General features: G+C 63.2%; 2 protein-coding genes across 4 annotated transcripts; both read right to left on the bottom strand.

The window, feature by feature from the left end:
• Positions 1-589: 589 nt before the first annotated feature.
• On the bottom strand, positions 590-13,099 carry PRKACA (protein kinase cAMP-activated catalytic subunit alpha). 3 transcript variants are annotated; one of them, XM_055127558.1, is made up of 11 exons: positions 12,842-13,098; positions 7,249-7,310; positions 6,817-6,945; positions 4,225-4,323; positions 3,878-3,960; positions 2,837-2,963; positions 2,667-2,762; positions 2,458-2,580; positions 2,078-2,242; positions 1,880-2,007; positions 590-1,387 (listed from the first exon to the last, which is right to left on the bottom strand). In XM_055127558.1, exons 1-10 carry the CDS (start codon positions 12,885-12,887, stop codon positions 1,882-1,884), a joined length of 1,056 nt encoding a protein of 351 aa, XP_054983533.1. In that variant the 5' UTR covers positions 12,888-13,098; the 3' UTR covers positions 590-1,387; positions 1,880-1,881. The 3 variants fall into 3 exon arrangements, with proteins under 3 accessions (XP_054983533.1, XP_054983534.1, XP_054983536.1); XM_055127559.1 differs by having other exon boundaries at positions 590-1,384; XM_055127561.1 differs by having other exon boundaries at positions 590-2,007; positions 12,842-13,099.
• Positions 13,100-14,422: 1,323 nt separating this feature from the next.
• Positions 14,423-20,044, bottom strand: ASF1B (anti-silencing function 1B histone chaperone). The gene is made up of 4 exons (XM_004616625.2): positions 19,832-20,044; positions 16,450-16,565; positions 15,790-15,966; positions 14,423-15,282 (listed from the first exon to the last, which is right to left on the bottom strand). Exons 1-4 carry the CDS (start codon positions 19,938-19,940, stop codon positions 15,094-15,096), a joined length of 591 nt encoding a protein of 196 aa, XP_004616682.1. The 5' UTR covers positions 19,941-20,044; the 3' UTR covers positions 14,423-15,093.
• Positions 20,045-21,115: the final 1,071 nt, after the last annotated feature.

Below are 21,115 nucleotides of genomic sequence, written 5' to 3'. Positions count from 1 at the left end.
GGGAGGGGCGCGGGGCGGGCGGGGCCCCCGCGCGGGCGGCGCTCGGCCGCCCTCCAGCCATTGGGCGCGGGACCCAGACGTCCCCGGCGCCCAGCCCCCCGTTCCACGCCTCCCCGGCGCGCTCCGCTCGCGGGACCGCACTTACCGGGAACTCGCCGGCCCGCGGGCCGCGCCGCCGCGGGGGCCCCCCGGCCGGCGCCGCCGCCCCCGCGCCCGGCTGCCGCGCGCAGCGGCTGCGGCGAGGGGGCGCGCACCGACCCCCCCCCCGCACCCCGCCCCGCGGCTCCCCTTTGCCAGGGCCGCCCCCGCCGCCGCTCGGCCTCCCCGGCGCACCCGCCCCAGCTTCTCCCTGGAGCGCCCTCACTGCCGGGGGCCGGGCGCCCAGGGGTGGGGGTGGGGGGCCCAGGATCCGGGGTCAGAGGGCAGTTCGGAGCCCCCCGCCCCCCAGCTCCCGCGGGGCAGAGGCAGTGACGGAATTCCAGCGGCACCGGGGATTCTGCAGGGCCGCAGCTCGGACGCCGGGGTCCCGAGCGGCCTCGCCCCCTCCCCGGGGTGCTGGGGGGCCCCCCTGCCTCAGCAACACCCACACTTTTTTTTAAACAAAACTTTATTGGTAATAGTTTTCAAATATGTTTACAACAGCACACGGTTCAGGAAGTCGGCCCTTCCCGCACAGGTTGAATCGCCCCAGCACCCCCTGGGCCGCCCACCCTGGCCTCGGAGCTCCTCCCGGGACCGGGAGAAGTTGGGGCAGGGACAAGTGGGCGGGTGGATGGGGTGGCTCCCCGCTTTTCTCCTGGGAGAAGACAGCAAAAATGAGGGTGGGGGGCCCGGGATCGGGGTGGGTGGGAGACCCGGAGTTGCTTGGGTGGATGGACCAGGCGGCCCCTCCCCACAGCCCTGACCTTGAACCCCGGGCCCTGTGGGGGAGGGTCTCTGCCTAATCCAAGTCTTTTTATTTATTTTTTTTAGGGGGAGCTTGCCTTCCCAACTGAGCTGAGGCAGGGGCGGCTGGGCATGTAGCTGAGAATAAAACTGCGGAGTTCGGGGAGGGGGGCAGGGCGAGTGGGTCCTTGGCCCTGGGCCCGGGTGCCTGCGACTTTTGCAGGGAGAGGGGCGGCTGCTTTGTCTGGGTCCCGAAGCCCCGAGGGGCTGAGAATGGTGTCGGGGCAGGAGGCAGCGCTGCTGGAGGTCGGGACTGCCCCAGACGCCCCCGGCAGGGGCAGGGGGAAGGTGGCGATGAGCAGCAGAGGGGGCGGTGGAGGTCCGAGGTTCGAGCCCCCCAGCTCCTTCCTCCAAAGGTGCTCTGCTTCCCAGCCGGGTTCAAATGGATTCGGGGAGGCGGGTGGGCAGGACAGGGGTGGCGGGAGGGAGGCAGGAGGCACTGCTGGAACGTAAGTGAGATAGTCAATTGTCTTTTCAAATATTCCAGCTAGAAGCCCCGTGCGCGTTCCCGTGCGCATCGCTCTGTTCTCTGGTCCCAGGGTGAGCGAGCGCGCGGGCGCAGCGGTGCTCCTGGGCCTGCGTGCTCCTTCCCTCTTTCATGCTGGGGCCACAGCCAGGCTGTGGGGGCAGGGGTCGCTTGGGTTGAGCAGCCTTCTTCCCAGTGACCCCAGTGCACCCCTACCCTAGGTAAACTTATTTAAAACAAGTGGTTGGGGCAGGGTAGGGGCTGGAGAGGGTGGCGTGGCGGAGGGGGCGGCAGTGTCTCTGCCGTTTCCATCACCTGGGCTTCCTGCTCCCCACCGCCTGGGGCTGAAATCTGGACTCTGAGGGGACCCTCGGGCTGTCCAACCCGCCAGCCCCCACCAAAAAAAAAAAGGAAAAAGAAAAGAAAATCGTTAAGCAAAGCGAGGGCCCGACGGGGGCTGAGGCGCACCCCTAGAACTCCGAGAACTCCTTGCCACACTTCTCGTTGATGGAGACGCGGATCTCCTCCTCCTCGTAGTCGTCGAAGTTACTCGTGTCCCCGGGCCCTTTGCACTTTGGTATGAAGGGGGCCTCCACCTGCGGGCAGAGAGGGCCCCCTCAGCCTGTGGGCTCCCTGGGACCGCCCCCAGGCCGCCCCTGCACCCACCTTGCGCTGGTAGATGGCGATCCAGTCAGTGGTGGCGAACCACTTGTGGCCCTTGATGTCGCTGACCCCGTTCCGGAGGTTGCCGAAGCGCTTGGTCAGGTCCACCTGCAGCAGGTTCCTCAGCAGGTCCTTCAGGTCGGAGCTGAAGTGGGACGGGAACCGGACCTGGGGGTGGGGGCAGCACTCAGCGAGGGGTGGAGGGGGGCTCACCCGACGGCCTTGCCCCCTTCCCCAGGCATCCCAGCCCGGTGCTGTGTGACCCTGGTTACACGCTCCACCACTCTGGGCCTGGGCTGGGCTGCCCCCTGCACTGCCCCCTGGCTGAGCACCTCCCCACTGACCAGGCTGTCCGCCCTCCCCCCGGCCCCCGCGGGCCTCACCTTTCCAGAGACGATCTTCTCATAGATCTGGATGGGCTGGTCGGCGAAGAAAGGGGGGTAGCCCGCAGCCATCTCGTAGATGAGCACCCCCAGAGCCCACCAATCCACTGCCTTGTTGTAGCCCTGTGGGGTGGCGGGGGTGCAGGGGTGAGGTGGAGGGGGAAGGGGTAATGGAGGGGGCGCAGGCAGGTTGAGGGGCCAGCGCCTACTTTGCTGAGGATGATCTCAGGGGCCAGGTACTCAGGGGTCCCACACAAAGTCCAGGTGCGGCCTTTCACGCGCTTGGCAAAGCCGAAGTCCGTGACCTGCAGTGCGGGAAGTGGGTTGGCGGGCGGTGGGGGTGGGTGGGCCGGGGCCTCCCTGGGCTGCCCCCAAGCACCTGGATGTAGCCCTGCTGGTCGATGAGCAGGTTCTCGGGCTTCAGGTCCCGGTAGATGAGGTCGAGGGAGTGCAGGTACTCGAAGGTCAGCACAATCTGGGCCGCGTAGAAGCGGGCGTGGGGCTCACTGGGGCAGCACACAGGGAGGGGTCAGCACGGGTGCCCCCACCATGGGAGGAGGTGCATGTCCAGCCCGACCTGCTTGTCCCCCACCCTCAGGTACAGCACGGCCTCCTCACCTACACCCTCTTTGGGTTAAATAGCTTTCACTTTTTGATTCTTATTTATTTGGAAGGTTTGGGGGCATACCCAGCAGTGCTTGGGGGTCACTCCTGGAGAGCTCAGGGGAACCTGTGTGGTACCAGGGCTCTAGCCCAGCCTGGTTGGTATGAGCTGGTGCCCCCCTTTTTGAGTTTTCTGTTTTCCTTTTTGGGTCACACCCAACAATGCTCAGAGTTTACTCCTGGCTCTGCACTCAGGAATTACTCCTGGTGATGCTTGGGGGACCATTTGGGATGCTGGGAATCAAACCCGGGTCAGCCATATGCAAGGCAAACACCCTACCCACTGGGCTATTGCTCCAGCCCCTTACTTTTAATTTTTAAAATAAATTTTATAGGGCCCAGGAGAGCTTGGGGACCAGAGGCAGCTCCTGGACCTAGGAGCTGGGGGTGAATTAAGTCTCTGGCCAGGCAGTACCCGGGGATCCAACTCGGGGCCTCACACATGTAGGGCCCGCCAAGCCGCGGTTCATGTCCATGTCCAGCAAATGCAGCCCCAAGTGCTGATGGGCCCAGGCCCTGCAGGCATGCGGCCCATGCAGGTGACCTGCCGTCTGGCGTCTGAGGCAGTTTCCCGGGTGCTGTTCCCATCTGGTGCCATCTCCCCGACCCATGGAGTTTTGTGAGGGACAGGAATGCCCTGGGTGGGGTCCTGGGACCACCCCCAAAGGGGGGGTCACAGACATGCACTGGAGGGGTGTGGATGGATGGGCAGTCCTGGGGCAGCACAGGTCGGGGGGAGCCCCAGGGCACGGCTCACCTGAACCTCCCGATGCGGCGCAGGTGTGAGAACATCTCCCCACCGGGCACATACTCCATCACCATGTAGAGGTTCGAGTTGTCCTGTGTGGGGGGAGGCGGTGGTCAGCTTGGGTCAGCACCAGGTGGGGGTGGCAGGCTCCAAATGGGAGCTACCCCCCATGGTGCACAGAGATCCCTCCTGCCCCCCCCGCGCTGTGGGGTGCTGGGGATGGAGTCCCGCAGGGAATAGTATTGTCGCCCTGCCCCCCCACACACATTAAGGAGAAAAGGAAAAGATCCCAGACTTGAGGACAGCAGGTGGGCGCGTGTGTGGGCTGGGGTACATCCATGTGCCCCGGAGCCCACCTTGAAGCAGAATTCGAGCTTGACGAGGAACGGGAAGGTAACGGCCTGCAGGATGCGCTTCTCATTCAGCGTGTGTTCAATCTGCTTCAGCTTCACCACCTGTGGGTGGGCCCGGCCCCAGACAGCAAGGTCACGGCCAAAGCGCTGGAGTCACTGGCCGGGAGGGGACGGAGCCAGGGAAATGGGAGGCCGGTGGATGGCCCGAACAGGGGCTGGTGAGGGCGGAACCCAGGGACAGCCCAAGAAGGCTTCCTGGAGGAAGGAGCGCTGAGCAGAAGCTGGAAAGATGAGATGGCTGGGGGACCGGGTGGGAGCACATGCCAGCGAGTTTCAAGGTTCCAGCCCTGTAACGGCATGGACCCCGAGTACCACCTGGGGTACATGCCCCCGCTAGGAAAGTCCCCTGCAAAGCAAACTAGAAGACAGTATAGCTTTAGGGAGTCAAAACCACCCTCTTGGGGGCTGGAGAGACAGAGTAGGGAAGGTGATGGCCACACCTGAGGCCCACCTGAGCCCTATCCCCACACCCCACACGGTCCCCCAGCACCGCTGGGTGTGGCCTCCCCAAAAAAACAAATGAATGAAACAGAATGAAACCCCTTTCCTGAGACAGCCAGAGACACCAGGGCAGGGGCTCGAGGGGAAGGCCCAGTGACCTAAAGCAGTCGCCCAGCAAGTGTGAAGCCCCTTTCTTGGGCCATAGGGACAGCAAAAGGGTGGGAGTGACCCCTGAGTTCCACCCCCAGAACCTTGTTCTCACAGTTAGGTCCCTATGAGTAGTACTTGTGGGGGGCGGGGGACGCACTGGATCCCAAACTGGATCTGGGCCTCACACTTGCTGGACTACTGCTTTAGTCACTGGGCCCTCCCCTGGCACCCCTGCCCTGAGCACAGCCTGTGGGGCTGTCCCTAGCAAACAGGATGGGTGGGGCCAAGGGAGTGGACACTGACAGTCACAGAAGCATCTCCTCCCTCCTCTCTCCTCCCTCGGCCGTCCTCCCTCCTGCCCTGGACCTCCTCCTTGCATTATTTCGCCCTTCTCTTCGCCTTCTTCATTTCATTCAGGCCTTATTCCTGGCTCTGGCTTGGAGATCACACCTGGTGGACTGGGGGGCCCTATAGAGTCCTGGGATCGAACCCGGGTCATCAGTGTGTAAGACAAGCTCCCTTCCGGTTGTCCTTTGGCTCCGGCCCCTGTCCGGCCCTCCAGCTTCTACGCTTTGGGGCTTGCCCACCCCCTGCCACACTGGGGCGTGACTCTGGGGGGCTCTACAAGCTGCAGCCCCTGAGCCATCTCCCCAGTCTCATGCCTGTGTCTTGGAACTCAGGGGCACCCCTGGGGACAGAACCCGGACCACAGGGTCCCCGCCCCCAGCACATGAAGCGAGCACTCAGTGGCCCAACTTTATCATTTTCTCGATATGGGGGCAGGTCTCCCCAGAAGTGCCTGGGGCGCTGTCCAGGGGCCAAGGGGCCCATGGTGCTGGGCCTTAGAGAGCCTGGGTCTCAGCTCCCCAATTTGAGCTGCCCTATTTTTTAATGTTTTGTATCTCCATACTTTGTGTTTTTGTGATTTTCCTGCAGACAGGGTTTCCAAATGTGTGGCCTTGCTTTTTATTCTTTAAATTGTATCACAGGCTGGAGCAATAGCACAGTGGGTAGGGCGTTTGCCTTGCACGCAGCCAACCCAGGTTCAATTCCTCCGCCCCTCTCGAAGGGCCCTGCAAGCTACTGAGAGCATCTCGCCCACACGGCAGAGCCTGGCAAGCTACCCGTGGTGTATTTGATATGCCAAAAACAGTAACAAGTCTCATAATGGAGACTTTACTGGTGCCCGCTCGAGCAAATTAATAAGCAATAGGATGACATGACAGTGACAGAGACAGTTAGTTTTGGGGGTCACACCTAGTGGTGCTCGGGGGTTGGCCCAGCTCAGTGTTCAGTGCCCTTGAAGAGGCTGTGGCGGGGGTGGGGATGAAGTCAAAGCCAGCTCTCTGGAAACGGTTTTGTGTTTTTTGTTTTGAGGCCGCACATAGCAGTGCTCAGGGGTTGGGGATCACACTGGCGGGGCTCAGGGAATGCTGTGAATCAAACCTGGGTGCAAGGGAAGCACCCTCCCTGCTGTCCTAGTACTCTGGACCCGCTCCCTGATCTTATCTCAACCCATCACCCCACTTTTTAAACTTATTTCGCAGGGATTCTAGAAGATTCCAAGCCACGTGCCAAGCTCTATAGTGTAGTGCTGTGCTTAAGGGGAGCCTGGCCATTAAAAGAAAAAAAAACGAAATAAAGAAGAAAAGGCGGGTTCAAAACTCTCTACAGTGAGGCTGGAGCGATAGCACGGTGAGTAGAGCGTTTGCCTTGCACGTAGCTGACCCGGGATTGATTCCCAGCATCCCATATGGTCCCCCGAGCACCACCAGGAGTAATTCTTGAGTGCATGAGCCAGGAGTAACCCCTGAGCATTGCTGGGTGTGTCCCAAAAAGAAATAAAAAAAACAACTCTACAGTTCAACAGGCTTGGAGACAGGGGCAATGCCACTTCTTCTGGGAAGACCTTCAGCTTGCTCCCTCCCAACCATCCAGGCTTACCTTCTGTTTGTCCAGGATCTTCATGGCATAGTGGTTCCCCGTCTCTTTGTGCTTCACCAGCATCACCCGCCCAAAGGAGCCCGTGCCGAGGGTCTTGATGCGTTCAAAATGGTCCAACTGGGCTGTGTTCTGCGGGTGTCACAGGGGAGGCTCAGAGACCCAGTGTACAGGAGAGTCTGTGGCCAGCAGCCGCCAGGGTCTGGGGCGTCCCGCCCTCCACCAGCAGAGGGCCCCTGGGGAGCAGGTGGAGCCGCAGAGGAGGGGGAGGACTGTGGGGGGTGGTGTTGGTGACAAGCTCATTCTTGGGGCTGTGGCAGGGCCAGATCCAGCCTGGCCTGGGGCCCAGCAGCTGCGTGGCGGGAGAGGCCCCTGTTGGAGGGGGTGGGGGAGACCCCTTGGCACACCCTGGGCCCTGCATTTGGGGGAGCTCACCTGAGAAGGGTTTTCCCATTTTTTAATAAAATCTTCTTTGGCTTTGGCTAAGAACTCTTTCACTGCAAGGAACAGACGGCACAGTTAGACAGGGCCCGGCGCCTTGGGGGCACACCTGCTTGCCCAGAGTGGAGTGTGGGGGCTCAGTCCTATCCTGACCTTCCCCAAGGCCTCGGGGTCCCTGGAGGGGCCTGAGGGCAGATTGCTGGGTGCAGGGTAGGTCCAGGCTGGCCTCGGACCCCTTTACGACAGGGATGGGATCTGGCAGGACCCAGGGGGGCTCAGGGTAACTTTGTGGGGGACGGGGAGCGGCACCCCAGCCATCCCACCCCCACCCGCCCCGCGTCGAGGACATTCCAGGAGCGGGGAGCAGCGGCCGCCCGAGGTATTTATAGCCTCGATCTGGCTGCTCCGCCTGGCCTTCCTCTGGGGAGCGGCTGGGGCTCTGCTGTGAGCAGGCGCCCTGGGGGGCTCAGCTGTTGCCCAGGGGCCCAGGCTGGCCCAGCGAGGGGTGTGTGATCCTGACCTGCTTCCAGGGAAGCCTGCCCCGGGGGGGCCCCGCCGGGAAACATCCCCGCGACATGTCAGGCAGAGCCCAGGCCCCTTCACCACTTTTCACACTCTGGGAAACTGAGGCAGGAGAGCTCCACCCTGCTTGGCTGAGGCAGAAAACCCAGGAGCCTCAGCGACGAGTGCTGGGCAGTGGCCGAAAGAGAGGTGGACGCAAGCCTGGGCCTGACACCCCCCAGCTGGACCGTGCTACATTTTACTGGGCTCTGCTTTTCTCACATCCGAAGGCAGCAAAGGTGGGGGGATGGGGAGGGGGGAGGGACACCGAGAACTTTCCCTATTCCCCAGGCCATGGCTGCCACTCACCCAGGCTCAGGCGGTCCCTGGGTGATAGTGGAGTGTCAGAGTTGGGGAGGGGAGGCACCTGCCGAACGAATCAGGCACAGACAAGGGTGCGGGAGGGCGCGATCCCCAGAGCCCCCTCACTCACCTTTGCTTCCTGCCCCTCCCGGAGTGCAGGGTTAGGGTACAGAGGGTGTGGGTGGGGTTCAGGGCGCAGACCGGGGTGCGCGGCGGGCACGGCGCAGGTAGCTCAGGAAGCGTCCGGCTAGGTGTGCCCAGAGAAGCAGCTGCACGCACAGCTGGAACGTGAGCTCCGAGGCCCCGCTCCCGCCGCCGCCTGGCCCCCCGTCCATGCTTGGCAGCAGCTCCCCCTGGCACCTTTCCTTTGCCGAGGACCCGGAACCGCAGGGCCCCAGGGCAGGCAGGCAAGGCTGTGGGGGGTCCCATGGGACCCCGGAGGAGGAGCCTGTTGCCACGGAATCCTTTAAAGGGGCCCAAGCAGAGGTTGGTAACGGGGATGCCCACCAGCATTCACTGCCCAGGGCACCCGAGGGGTGCCCAAGCTGACTTCCTGCGCTGGTACTGGGGGCTTCACCAGCTCTGGGGGCGCTGAGGTCCCAGCAGGAGGACACCGCGGAAGGGTGGAGGGGAAGCAGTTAAGGCTCCTCTGGCCTGGGAAGCAGCCAGGGGCTCCCTGGGGACTAATGAGGTCTCTCCCCCCCAGCTACCTTAATTAGCTGTAAGAGCAGCTTGGGGGGATGGCAGAGGCTGGGCTCTGCACCCTGGGAGAGAAGGGGCGCCACACCCCAGCTGCTCCACACTGGGCCTCGAGGTCAGGGCTGAATCCCAGTGGGGAACAGGGGAGTTCCCAGCCTCTTTCTCCCTTTTCCCAGATCCCCCAAGAAGTGGAGGGTGAATGGCTGGCACCCGTGGGCTCCAGGGGCAAGATGGGGCAGGGGCAGGCACCTGCCACCACCCTGTCCGTGTTTCCGGACATGGGAGGACAACCTGCACCCTGGTCTGAACCCTTTTGTGCTCCCAAGAGGGAAGGCCACGGGCATCCCTCAAAACAAAGTTAGGTCACCGCGGAGCACCCCATCCCCTGCAGCCCCCCAAACAGCATTTAAGAGTCTGGGGAACCAGGGGAAGGACCGTCCAGGGCATCTCCGATGTTGGCTCTACATCAGCACATCCTTCCGCAGGGCCCCAAGAACCCCTTTTCACGGACTCCGACACTGGGCAGGGTCCTCCGAGGGGCGGCCCGACCCCTTCCTAGGCCTGACCCTCACCCACCAAACAGGACCTGGAGTCGAACACTTAGCTCCGACTCGGGGGTCGCCACCCGCCACCCTAGGCCGAGTGGGACCCCTCCCCACTCACTCCGGATGGCCCATCACCCCCGCCTGAGCCACCCCCACCCAGGATCCCTGGCCCCGCGGGTCAGCAGGAATGGGCTCCTGGGCGCAGTCGGGGTCCCCCAAGCTCCCATCCCCACCGCCGCCCCTCCGTGACTGCGAGTTGCTATAGCAACAGGGCAGCGCTCACCATCGTTGGGGCTGGAGGCCATCACTCACTCGGTCCACCGGGTCCTCCCCTGCGGCCGCGGACTACGGCGGCCCCGAGGGCTCCTGAGACCGCGGCCGGCCCATGCCACACCCCGCCGCCAGGGGGCGCTCCGGGGGACGCGGGCAGGGAAGGGGTCCGCAGGGAAGGGGCGCCCGAGGGGCCCACGGGCTCAGGGGACCGGCACACAGGACCCTCAAACCTCAACAGTCCCCACGGATGCGAAGGTAAGTGGGAGCTTGGTAGGACCCTCTCGGGCATCCGTACAACGGCCAACGCGTGCAGCGGTTTGGCCCCCGTGGGCCCCTGTAGTCACGGGGGCTGGTTTTCCGCTGCGCCTCTTCGCAGGGAGACTCCTCCAAGCTCGCCCGGGAGCCCCGCAGAGGCTCTTACCCAGCGCTGCCCCTTCTCCTGTGGGCCTGCTCCCAGGGGTACTTTTGGTCAGTGCCGGCCAAGGCCTGCGCCCCACTTGGCCGCCGGGCCCTGGGGCCTCTTGGGGCCCCGCTGCCTTTTTGATTCCTGCCCGCCCGAGCTCGGGGTTCGGAGCTTGGACTTTCCTTTTTTCTTTCCTCCATCCTCTCAGCATCTTTGCTGAGCCCCTGCCAGGGCTCTGGCCCGTTGTGGTCCAAGCGTCTCCTTTTTTCCCAGTGCACAGCGGGTTTGATCCCCATCCTGGCGTTCCTGGGAACAGGACGGGGCTAACTCGCCCTACACCGACGCCTTGGGCTACAGGCTGGCCATGGAAATGCAGGCGGTGCCCCCTGCAGGCAGACCTGGCTACTGCCCCCCACCCCACCCCCGCCCCGCGCCCCCCCCCCAGGTCAATTCGGCCTCATCCCATCCTGGGGACCAGAATGTTCAGACACAGGGGGCTTCCTTGCGCCTCCCAAATCCGGCCATAGGCGTCGCGCCAAGTGGGTTATGCACACCCACCCCCCAGTACGATGGGCCTGTCGCGATACTGCGCCCCGTATCTGATGGTGGATCAGGGCAAACCGGGACTTGATGCATCCTCTGCTTAGGCTGCTCAAGGCTTCTGTCCGAACTCAGGGGAGCCCCCATTGTTTTGATGTTCAACTAAGCAGGGAGCCAAGTCAGGGCCAGGGGGGCTGCTGGAGAATGTCGGGGCAGGGAATTCCGGGGTCCCCAAGCAAATCCCTGACTCAGAGACATGGGAAGATAGCAGGTGGGCCAAACTCCCAGGGCACGCAGGGAGCCTCTCTCGCTGCAGCTCAGACATCACTTGAGCCGGACCTGTGGACCACCAAGCATGTTGTACCTGGCAGCAGAGAAGGGTTGGCTGCACGGGATGGTCCATCCCGCAGTCCCAGCTGCCCCCAGCAGTAGGGAGAGAGTCGGCTGCAAGGACGGTCCATCTGGTTGTCCTGGCTGTGGCCCAGCAGTAGAGAGGGCTGGCAGCATGGACGGTCCATCCGACTGTGGCCCAGCAGTAGGGAGAGGGTTGGCTGCAAGGGACGGTCCCCCCGGCTGTCCTGGCTGAGTTGACAGATTTAATGCTTCTTTCCCGAACCTCTGGTATTTTTCCTGGGGATCCTTTCCCCTGCCTCCTAGATGTGACACCCTTGAAAGTTCTCCAGGATTGTCACCTCCCCACTTTGAACTCAGCTACTGCAACCAGTTGCCTGCCACTGCCTAGCCGGCCTCACCTGCTGGGGCCCGTGGCTCCCCCTCCGAGCTCATGCCGGGGGATGTTTTTTTGGGCCACTCTCCACCTGCTGTCCTGTCATCAAGCGCTCAGCTATAGCCACTGGCCGCCCTGGCCCCCACCATTGCTGATACGTTCCCCCACTGGCCGCTCGGCCACGAGTCTGGCTGCAAATCCCTGGACAGGGGCATCCGGGAACCCACCAGATGCATCCAGAATAGTCCCAGGAAGTGAGGCTTTAGATGAGGGGTCCCGTCTGGGTCCCAGAGTCAATCTGGGTTAACTGAGGGCTTAGCTGAGGGCCATCTTTAGGCCTGGGGTGATGACTTTTTTTTTTTAAGCAGAAAGAACTGAGGAAGGGGGTTGAGGACGTTTCTCAAGGCATTTCCAGAAAAAGGGTTTTTCTCAGCCCGGCGGCAGAAGCACCATCATTTCAGGATTTGAGGGGTGGAGATGATCAGACTCTTACTGGCAAAGCAAGTCACCCACTACCAACCCAACTGCCCCCCCCCAACACACACACACCAGGTTCAGGTTGAATGAGCCCAGCTTCACCCGACACCACCCCCCTCCGCCTTTTCCTTGGAATCAGAAGCCGCTGGAGAAGCCAGGGGGTACTGGGTGAAAGACGGAGCCTTACTTGTGAAACAACCATTTATTGAGGGGCTCCGCCAGGAGCCCTAGAGCTTACTGCACAGTGGGATCCTGGGAAGGGGGCTCTACAGCCCCCTCCCCTCCCAGCTTAGGGAGCCCATACACTGGCCAAACAAGATGGACTGAAACTTGGCTTTAAATGCACCTCCCGCTCCTGTAGGCTCACTGAGGGTTCTCCAGGCAGACAGGCGCTCAAGCAGAGGGGCACCGCCAGATAGAGGGGCCTGGGACCCCCCCAAATGACAGACGGGAAAAACCAAGTCTGCAGGTGGCTCTGCGAGATGCTGGAGGGGGGCGGGGGCGAGGGTCTGCAATGAAGTGAAGAGGGAAAGGGCAGGGGAAAGATGGCCGGGGCTTGGTGGGGAGGGTGTGGTCACCCAGTGGCCAAGGTCCGGGGGACATGGGTGAGGGTGGGAGAACAGGGACCCCACCGCACTTTCAGACCGGTGGTTGATTGGGCCCGGGGCGGTCTAGCAGGGGAACCATCTGGGAAGAAGTTGAGTGAGGCAGTGGGGGGGAGAGTTAAAATCTGGGAGGGGGGCCAGGAGAAGAGGAGGTGGAGTGGCGACAGGGCTCCATGTGGGGCCCCAGCGGTCATGCGTGCCAGGGCTGGCGGTGACAGCTGGGTGTGGAAGGGGGGGAACAGTCTGCAACGGGAGCACGTCTGTGCACGGGGGCCCCTGCGCGGGGGTCTTCTGCGGGACCTCAGTCCTCAACTTTGGGCAGGCATGGGGTAGGGGTGCTGAGGGGGGTAGGCAAAGAGAGGCAGGGGGTTCCGGGGGGGAGGGGCCAGGCGGTGATGTCCAGGGCGGGGGCTGGCAGGCGGGGGCGGGGGCGGGGTCACGGCCGGGCACTCACCGCTCTCCTGCTCGCTGCCCTTCTTGGCGGCGGCGGCGTTGCCCATCGCGGCGGCGGCGGCCGGGGCCGGTCCCGGAGCTGCGGCGGGGCGGGTGCTGGCGGCGGCCCCGGAGCGCGCGGGGCGGCGGCGGCGGCGGCCCCTCGGGCTGGCTGCGCGGACTGCGGCGCCGCGACCCCCGCCCAGCCCCTGCTTCCCGCGTCTCTCAGCGCCCGCCCGCCTGCCCGCCTGCCCGCCCGGGAACCTCAGCCCAAGTCCGCTGCTGCTGTCCGTGACGCCCCCGCAGCCCGCCGCCCATTGGCCAGGACCGGCCTGATTGACGGCTCCCCGCCGCCGCCCATTGGCTATCCGCGACCCTCTCGCGCCGTCACAGGCTCGCGGCCCCGTGACGCGCGCCGCAGACGCCTCGCCACTCCCGCGCTCGCGAGGCCTGGACTGGACGGACGCACACGCCTGATTGGCCGGGGTTCCCGATAGGGGGCCCGGGACCCGCCCGGTGAGGCTGCCGATTGGTGGGGGCGTGCCGTCCCGCCCGCCCTTCGCAGAACGTCCCATGTCAATCTCGGGGTGAGGGGGCGGGGCCTTGGCTAGGCAGGCGGCCGGGGCCCAGGACCGGCCGGGCGGGGCGGCCTAGCCTGGCAGGCGGCCTCGCGCAGCGGCGCGGCCCAGGAGGCGGTGCAGGCGGCCGACTGGCCGGGCCGTGCGCGCCGCAGTCCCCCGCCCGTGCCCAGTGCGGCAGCTCCGGGCCAGGGCTGGCGCCGCGGGCCCCATTTCCTGGCCCGGCGCAGCCGCCGTCCACCTGCCAGCGGGGGAGGGGCCGGCGGGGGTCAGAGTTCGCGGGGCCGTGGCCGGCGGCGCGCGCAAGGGCCGGCGCATAGGTAGTGGCCAGCCCGGCACAGCCTCTGGGTGTTCCCGGCCACCGCCTGTGGCGCCGGCAGAGCGGGACACTGCGCGCCTCCCGCGCCAGGGCCTGGACAGTCATGGCCTTTTCAGAGGTGGAATCTGGGGCGCCGGGGGGCTGAGGGCTCCCCTTGGGTTTGGGCAGAGCGAGAAGGGATCCAGGCTTCTGCCGTGGCTGCAGGCAGGGGTTTCCTTCTGACCGACTTTTGGAAGCGCCCCGGGAGGGTCTCTGCATCCTCATCTCCTGCCCGCGGAGTATGGGAACTTCCACTCCACCTTCAGCTGTGACAACTCAGGTCATATCCCGATTGTCATAGGCTCCCCCCTCGTGGGCAGGTTTCTCAGGTACGGACAGGGGCAGGGGATGGACGTCCTGGCTACACCCCTGCCAGTGCACGGCTGCCTCAGGCAGCCCCAGGAGGGGCCCCCAGGTAGCTTCCTGCGGGGTCCGGGTGTGAGGGCCAAGAACACAAGGTTCACCGCTCCCTGTGGGTCCAGGGCAAAGTCTGCAGCGTCACTGGCTGTGTCCAGTCCGGACGCTGCTGCCGAGAAAGGCCTCGTTGGGGGTCAACCTGGAAAACTCGAGGCGCTCCCAGGGTGGGGAGACGCTCTGCCTGCCAGGCCCACCTGAGGCCGCACCCACAGCCAGCGTTAAGTGCGTTTATTTTTATACCAACCAAACAATAGAAAACCCGTGTAAAACGGCAATCACCACAGACTCGAGTAGCATCAAGGACACTGGAGGCGGGGCGCAGAGGCTGGGGGGTTTCTGCTGTCCCATGGGGTGCCGACAGGTCAGGGCGACCAAGGAGAGGGGTCTGGCTGCCCACACCTGGACCAAACATTGCAGGGCCCCTCAAGAAAGCGGATCTGGGGTTGGAGCGATAGGACAGCGGGTAGGGCGTTTGCCTTGCACACAGCTGACCTGGGTTTGATTCCCAGCATCCCATATGGTTCCCAAGCACCGCCACGAGTGCAGAGCCAGGACTAACCCCTGGGCATCACCAGGTATGACCCAAAATGAAAACAAAAAGAAAAGAAAGTGGATCCTTCAGGAGCCCACAGGAAGGGGCTTGTCCAGTCCTCAGCCCAGGGGCGTTGGGCAGGAAGCCAGTCCCTCTGGGCCTGCACACTCAGGTTTTTTGCCTGTGGCCTGGCTCAGGTGCTGAGCAGGCGGAGAGGCCGGTGGCACAGTGGTCCCTGGGGGTCATCTGGAGAGTGCAGAAGCAGCACCTGCTTTTCCCAGTCCTGCTGGGGTGAGCTGGTCACTCGGCCCTGGCTGGCTGCTGAGTTCTTCCTTGGCCATGCTCCCAGATGTCCTGGGTGCGCCCAGCTAGTGTCGGGGTCCCAACAGCTAGATGCAGTCCATGGAGTTTTCTGGAAGGAGGCTGTGGATACAGCTGGGGAGTCCTGGGCCCTTGATAGGGGTACAGTCCAGGGTCAGATCCCGGTTCTCAGCACTGTCCAACTGGTCCTCGGGGCTGTCCCAGTTGATATGGAAGCGGGTCACCCGGGGGTTCGAGGTCAAGATGTTCCGCTGGAGCTGCCACAGGAACAGAGGCATCAGGTTCTCAAGCCATCCGGGCACCCCGAGCCCCCGCGCCAGCCCAAGCCCAGCTGACCTTTGTCCCACCCTCGCCCCCACCTGGGCCATGTGGGACTGCAGTGTGGTCCTGCGCCTCCCCTGCCCACAGCAAGGCTATCTAATCTTGTCCGTGTGGGGGAAGCTTCTGGAAACAAAGGCCTCGCTCCGCTATCCTAGCCTGGTCCCACGAGCTTCCGGACAGCCCTGGAGAAGCTTCGCATGTGTCCATGGTGCCAAGGCCACCGCCTGAACCACAGTGGATTCCAGACCCACCTGGGAGGGGCTGGAACGACAGCACAGCGGGTAGGGCATTTGCCTTGCACGAGGCTGACCTGGGTTTGATTCCCAGCATCCCATAATCCCCGAGCACTGCCAGGAGTAATTGCTGAGTGCAAAGCCAGGAGTAACCTCTGTGTATCGCTGGGTGTGACCCAAAAGAGAAAAAAAAAAAAAAAACAGACCCACCTGGGAAAAGTCGGGCTTGTGGGGAGGGTTCTCCTGCAGCTCGGGGCTGGGGTACTCATTGTTGACGTAATAACCCACGCGGATAAACTCCTGTTCGTGGTAGATGCAGGTGATGAGGACCACAGTGACGCCCACGGCATCCAGCTCAGGGATGAGGGATGGGTTGGGCGCGTCGGCCTAGGGGAGACACATCTGAGGCAGTAGCATCCGTCACCAGCCCCTCGGTACCACCCCTAAGTCCCACCAAACGGTCCCTAAGGTAAGGAAGGTCCACTGGGCCCCCGAGCCTTACCCCGGGGCAGTGCCACCCAGGATGGCACCCTTTCAAGGCACAGCAAACTGCTGCTTTCTTTCTACTTTCAATCTTTGCTTTCTGGGCCATACCTGGACTCAGGGCTGACATAGGCTCTGCACTCAGGGATCATTCCCAGTGAGCTTGGGGATCCATATGGGTGCCGGGGACCAAACTCAGGTTGGCCATGCCCCAGGCCAGCATCCTCGCCATGGTCCTGTCTCTCCAGTCCCAGTGACCGGAACTTGATACTGGAGTGCAGTCAGCGCTCCCGGACATCAAACACAAACCATCTTTTTTTTCTTTTTGGGGGGGTTGTGCCACATTTGGGGTTGCGGGGGCAGAACCTGGGGCTCCCTCATCCTTACCTGGAAGAGGAACGTGTGTCTCCCAGCAGGCACAGGCCCAACCAACACAGAGTCGAGGACCTGATCGAACTCCTCACTCTCGGCCGAGCCCACATAGGTGACTCTCCACTCCAGGTCTGCAGAAACACAGCGTGGGACAGTCAGCAGGGGACAGTCAGCGTGACAAGTGGGATGTTTGCAAACCCTGGGCAGGTCTGGGACCCATGGAAGGTTCCTCACATCCTTGTTCTTGCTCTCCTCTGGCTGAGCTCGGGGGCCAGATGTGGTGCCAGGGATCCAGCCAGATCCAGTGTGTGCACGGCTAGCGCAGCCCTGCTGGCCTCCCCCTCGGGCCCTGGAACATTCTTCTCACCCCACTGGCACCAAGACAAGCAGAAAGCTTTGCTGGCAGGGGTGACATCTGTGCCCTGCCCTGGGTCACCTTGACTCCTGTACCCGGGAGAAACGGGAGCCTCCCAGGGGCTACTGGGTCCGTACGGCAGAGGCTGAAAGCAGCAGGTGATGGGCAGAGCAGGGTACTGTAGTGGACGCTGCATTCTCTTTCACACACAGGGACTCGTGCCACTCGCTGATCCCTCGACAACAGGACAGGGCGACCTGAAGCCACGGGTGGGGAAGGCGAGGATGCCGGGACCCCCCTGCCCTGAGCTTTCCATACAACACCCCAGATCCAGCCTGTTCCTGGAAGTTTCAGGTTAGGGACACAAGGGCAGCGACCTGGGCCCACTATGAGAACCCCAACTGACTTTCGTGCCCCATGCAGTGCTGAGACTGAGGGGGGTATCCCCAGTGTGGAGGTGGGCGCCAAGAGCTCAGGGGGCCCTGCCGGCTGCTGCTTGGGCGGGATGTCCAAGTGTACCAGGGGCAAGGTCAGGCTGGCAAGGGGTAGCCTGGCGCGAGCAGCGCGGCTTATTTTGGGCTCTCTGGGATTACACAAGCCTGGTCTCCAGTGGGGGAAGTTGCACAAGCCCCGGATTGTCACAGGAAGCACACGCCCTGGGCAGCTGCAGGCCCCGGGGTCCCCCACTCCCCAGCGACCCAGAGGCAGGTCCAGAACAGTCCTGTCACCCCAGCCCCTCCTTGCCATGCAGGATTTTGTCCCCTTGTAGGTCACCCCAGCTTTCGTTGACAGGGCTGATGAAGACCTGGGGTTATGGTGACCCAGGGACCCCAGGTTGGGCGCGTCCCGCCACTGTCGGTCTGTCCCTTCCTCCATCCAGCGGCCCAAGTAGCCCCTGAGCACTGCCACATGTGGCCCCCAAGCCAAAGCAATGGTGCAGGGGTTCAGGTGCTTGCCTGCATGTGAACAAAGCTGGTTCCAGCCCTGGCACCTCCCAGAGTCCCCCCTGATCTTGCCAGGTATGGCCCCAAAACAACCAAATGATAATAGAGTCCTGGGGCCACAGCAATGGGACAGCAGGAGGGTGCTTGCCCTGCATGTGGCCAATCCGGGCTCAATCTCTGGCACTCCAAAGGGTCTCCTGAGCCCCACCAGGAGTGACCCTGAGCAGAGAGACATGAGTAAGCCCTGAGCACAGCTAGGGGTGACCCCAAACACAGACACAAAACAAGAGACCCTGAGATGGGGACAAGGCCACCAGCAGGCTCAAACTCACCCCTACCTTCCACCCAGCCACATCACATCCTGTGTGAGCCCATCCTGGCCCGAGGTCCCCCAACACACAGGAAGAGAACAAGAAGCACAGTAGCGCCGAGGCGGGACACACCCAGCTGCACTCAGGGGTCACTCCTGGCAGGTCTTGGGGAACCTCAGGGGGTGCCAGGGATCGACTAGATCTGCAGAATAGGCACTCTCCCTGCTGTCCTATTGCTCTGGTCTGGTGCCTCCTTTTTCTTTTCTTTTTTTTTTTTTTTTGCTTTTTGGGTCACACCCAGCAATGCTCAGGGGTTACTCCTGGCTCTGCACTTAGGAATTACTCCTGGCGGTGCTGGGGGACTATATGGGATGCCGGGGATCGAACCCAGGTCGGCCGCGTGCAAGGCAAACGCCCTACCCACTGTGCTATCGCTCCAGCCCCAGGTGTCTCCCTCCTTTTTAAAGGTGTGGCCCTCCATCCCTGTCATCCCATCATCACCCTAGTTCTGCACTACCTTCAGCCCCTGCCACTCCCACTCACCACTAGCCTGTGAAAAGCCCATCGGGGGCTTCCTGGAGGAAAGGAGTGGGGCGGATGGAAGCGGCCCACTTCATCTCAGGCCCCACATCCGCCTGCACTCAAAACTCAGTGTCCCTGCAGCGGCCTGCACGCTTCATTGATTTATTTACACTTCGAGGATTTAATGCTGCTGTGTAGTTAGTAGCTACAGATTAGATCTCTAGTTAGTGCCTCCACTTAGCAGGGATGAGGCCTGAGAGAGAACAGCCGGGCAAGGCCCTTGGCTGACCTGGGTTCCTTTCATGCTAAGGCACAGAGTCCTCTGAGCAGGAGTGAGCCCTGAGTGCAGAGTCAGGAGCAAGAGGTAAGGCTCTGTCATGCACACAGCGGACCTGGTTCAAACCCCAGCACCCCACATTCAAAATTCCTGCATCCTGCTGGTAGTTGATTTCTGAGCTCAGAGCCAGGAGTGAGCCCTGAGAATCGCAAAGCTTAGCCCCCAAACAAAACAAAAAGTGCAAGAGCACAGGGAGGGATGGAATGAAGGGCCTAGGCAGGGGCCCTCGGACCTCAGGTGCAGGGGAACTCAGCACTGCTGGATACTCTGCCAACCGCCCTTCTCCCCCTTCCCGCTGTGCACTGGAAAGGCGCCAGAGGGAAGGCGGTCACTTGGGGGCCCTGAGCCCTAAGAAGCTGCGAGGCTTTGCCCAGGCCTCCCAGCTTAGATCCCCCCACAATGGATGAGCGAAAGTTGCCACTGGAAGCCAGCCGGCAGAGGTCAAACCCCGCTGCGGATTGACTGTCCCTGGGAAACCTCAGCCAGTCTGAAACACGCAGGCGGCGAGATAGGGAGGCCAGAGGGGCCAGATACTGCAGTCAATGCCAGCGCACCGGGCCGGCGAGGATCACGGGGAGTCTCGCCGGGAGAGCATGGGGTATGTGAGGAGTGAAGGTAGGAGCCGGTAACGCGTGTCCCGCTGGGCACCCCCTGGAGAACAAACTGATGAGAGCTGGAGGTTGGGTCTCACACATAGGGGACGGGGTAAGCTGGAGCTGGGGGCTGCACGCGAGGTCCGGGCGGGCATAGGGAAGACAGGGCGTCCCGGTGCGGTCCTGCTGCAAAGTGGGGGCTGGGAAGCTGTCCGCGAGGAAGGAAGGAGTAAACGGGAAGGGGGCGGTGTCCCCCGGGGGGCTGAGGAAACGAGGGTGGCCCTGCGGGACGCCGGGGCTGGGGTAGTCTGGGAGAGGGGAGCGCCCAGCCTCACCGTCCGCCAGGGCCTCGTTGCACTCGAAGCTGATCTCGAACCGGAAGGGGCTGTGGAAAGGGGTCGGGTTCTCCAGCACAGCCACGTTCAGCACCGACACCTTGGCCATGGCCGCGTCGGGCCTCGGTTGAAGCCGGGGCTGGCGCCGAACCCGCGCACCAGTCGCGTCGGGTCGGGGGAGGGGGCGCGCGCAAAGAGCCGCGTCGCTGCGAACCGCTCCCGCCGCCTCAATCAGTGGCCCGGGAAGAGCGTCGCGCGTCCGCGCGCCTCCTTCAAATAGCCGGCCCGCCCTCCTGCCAATCACAGTCAACGCTCCTGGGCGGCCCGAGCGCGCTCTCCGCCAATTGCAAAGCGCCGCTCGGAGCGCGCTTGGGCCTCGCGGACCAATCCGCCGCGCGCCCTCTCCTAGGAAGGCGGGCCCAGAACTCGGCTACTTTGGGAGTTCTCCGGGAACCAATCCCCAGTGTCTCCGACTCGGTTGTCCCAACGAGGGTGGGATAGTCAGAGCTCAGGGCTCTTCTTGGCCAATCCCGGGGCTTCCCGCACGGGCTTGGCCCACCCCTTCACCCGCTCTTCCGGAAAGCGTGTTCCGCGGAGGGCAGCGCCACCAACAGCCGAGGGGCGGCGCGCGGCGCCCGCTTAAGAGGGCGGGAAAGGCGGTGTTCGAACCCATGGTGATTGGCAGACGTCAGTGGGGTGGGAGGAAACCGGGATCTTTTGAGAGATGATTGGCTGACTTTTGCCATACAGGGCGGGAGGAGAGAAAGGCAAGGCTAGGGATTGGTGGGAGAGGAGCGGAAGTCAGCTGGTGGCTCGGTGGAGCCCCGGTCAGAGAAAGGAATAGCGGTCCAGGTCCAGGTCCCAGTGTGGGGCTACAGGTGAGCGATGCCCTCAATTTCTGTCCTGGGAGCTTCTGAGCGGCCGGAAGCGGGGATCGGCTATGAACGCTGTGAATGTTTAACACAACACCTCGCTCCGGGGGAGACGGCGGCGGCGGCGGCACGCCTGGGCCCCAAATTCACCACGGCGCCGGGCTGGAATCTCGTCCGCAAGATTCCTGACTCCAGGAGGTGTCGGAACGCCCGGGACGCCTCTGGGAGCTCGAGTACCGCGTCTGCCGCTCGTTCTCCCCATGCCGGGGCCACGAGTCTTTACCCGCTGCTCTGCCCACCGCGACCACACGCCCATTGAGTGCTCACCCCCGGCGGTGCCAGGGCTTCCTCTTGGCTCTGCGCTTCGGGGTTACTCCTGGTGGGGCTCGGGGACACCGAAGTACCGGCAATC

This window comes from Sorex araneus, chromosome 2, assembly GCF_027595985.1.
Source record: "Sorex araneus isolate mSorAra2 chromosome 2, mSorAra2.pri, whole genome shotgun sequence".
Lineage (NCBI taxonomy): Eukaryota > Metazoa > Chordata > Mammalia > Eulipotyphla > Soricidae > Sorex > Sorex araneus.
Note: the sequence above shows the minus strand (reverse complement) of the source record. Positions and strands in the feature narration are given on the sequence as shown.

Coding starts and splice junctions, on each gene's coding strand:
- PRKACA (XM_055127561.1), bottom strand. CDS start 12,887: ATGGGCAACGCCGCCGCCGCCAAGAAGGGCAGCGAGCAGGAGAGCG. Junction 3,961..4,224: donor AGCTCGAATTCTGCTTCAAG/GTGGGCTCCGGG, acceptor CCCCCCACACAG/GACAACTCGAACCTCTACAT. Junction 2,964..3,877: donor CGCCGCATCGGGAGGTTCAG/GTGAGCCGTGCC, acceptor GTGCTGCCCCAG/TGAGCCCCACGCCCGCTTCT.
- ASF1B (XM_004616625.2), bottom strand. CDS start 19,940: ATGGCCAAGGTGTCGGTGCTGAACGTGGCTGTGCTGGAGAACCCGACC. Junction 16,566..19,831: donor CAACGAGGCCCTGGCGGACG/GTGAGGCTGGGC, acceptor GTGTTTCTGCAG/ACCTGGAGTGGAGAGTCACC. Junction 15,967..16,449: donor GACACACGTTCCTCTTCCAG/GTAAGGATGAGG, acceptor TGTCTCCCCTAG/GCCGACGCGCCCAACCCATC.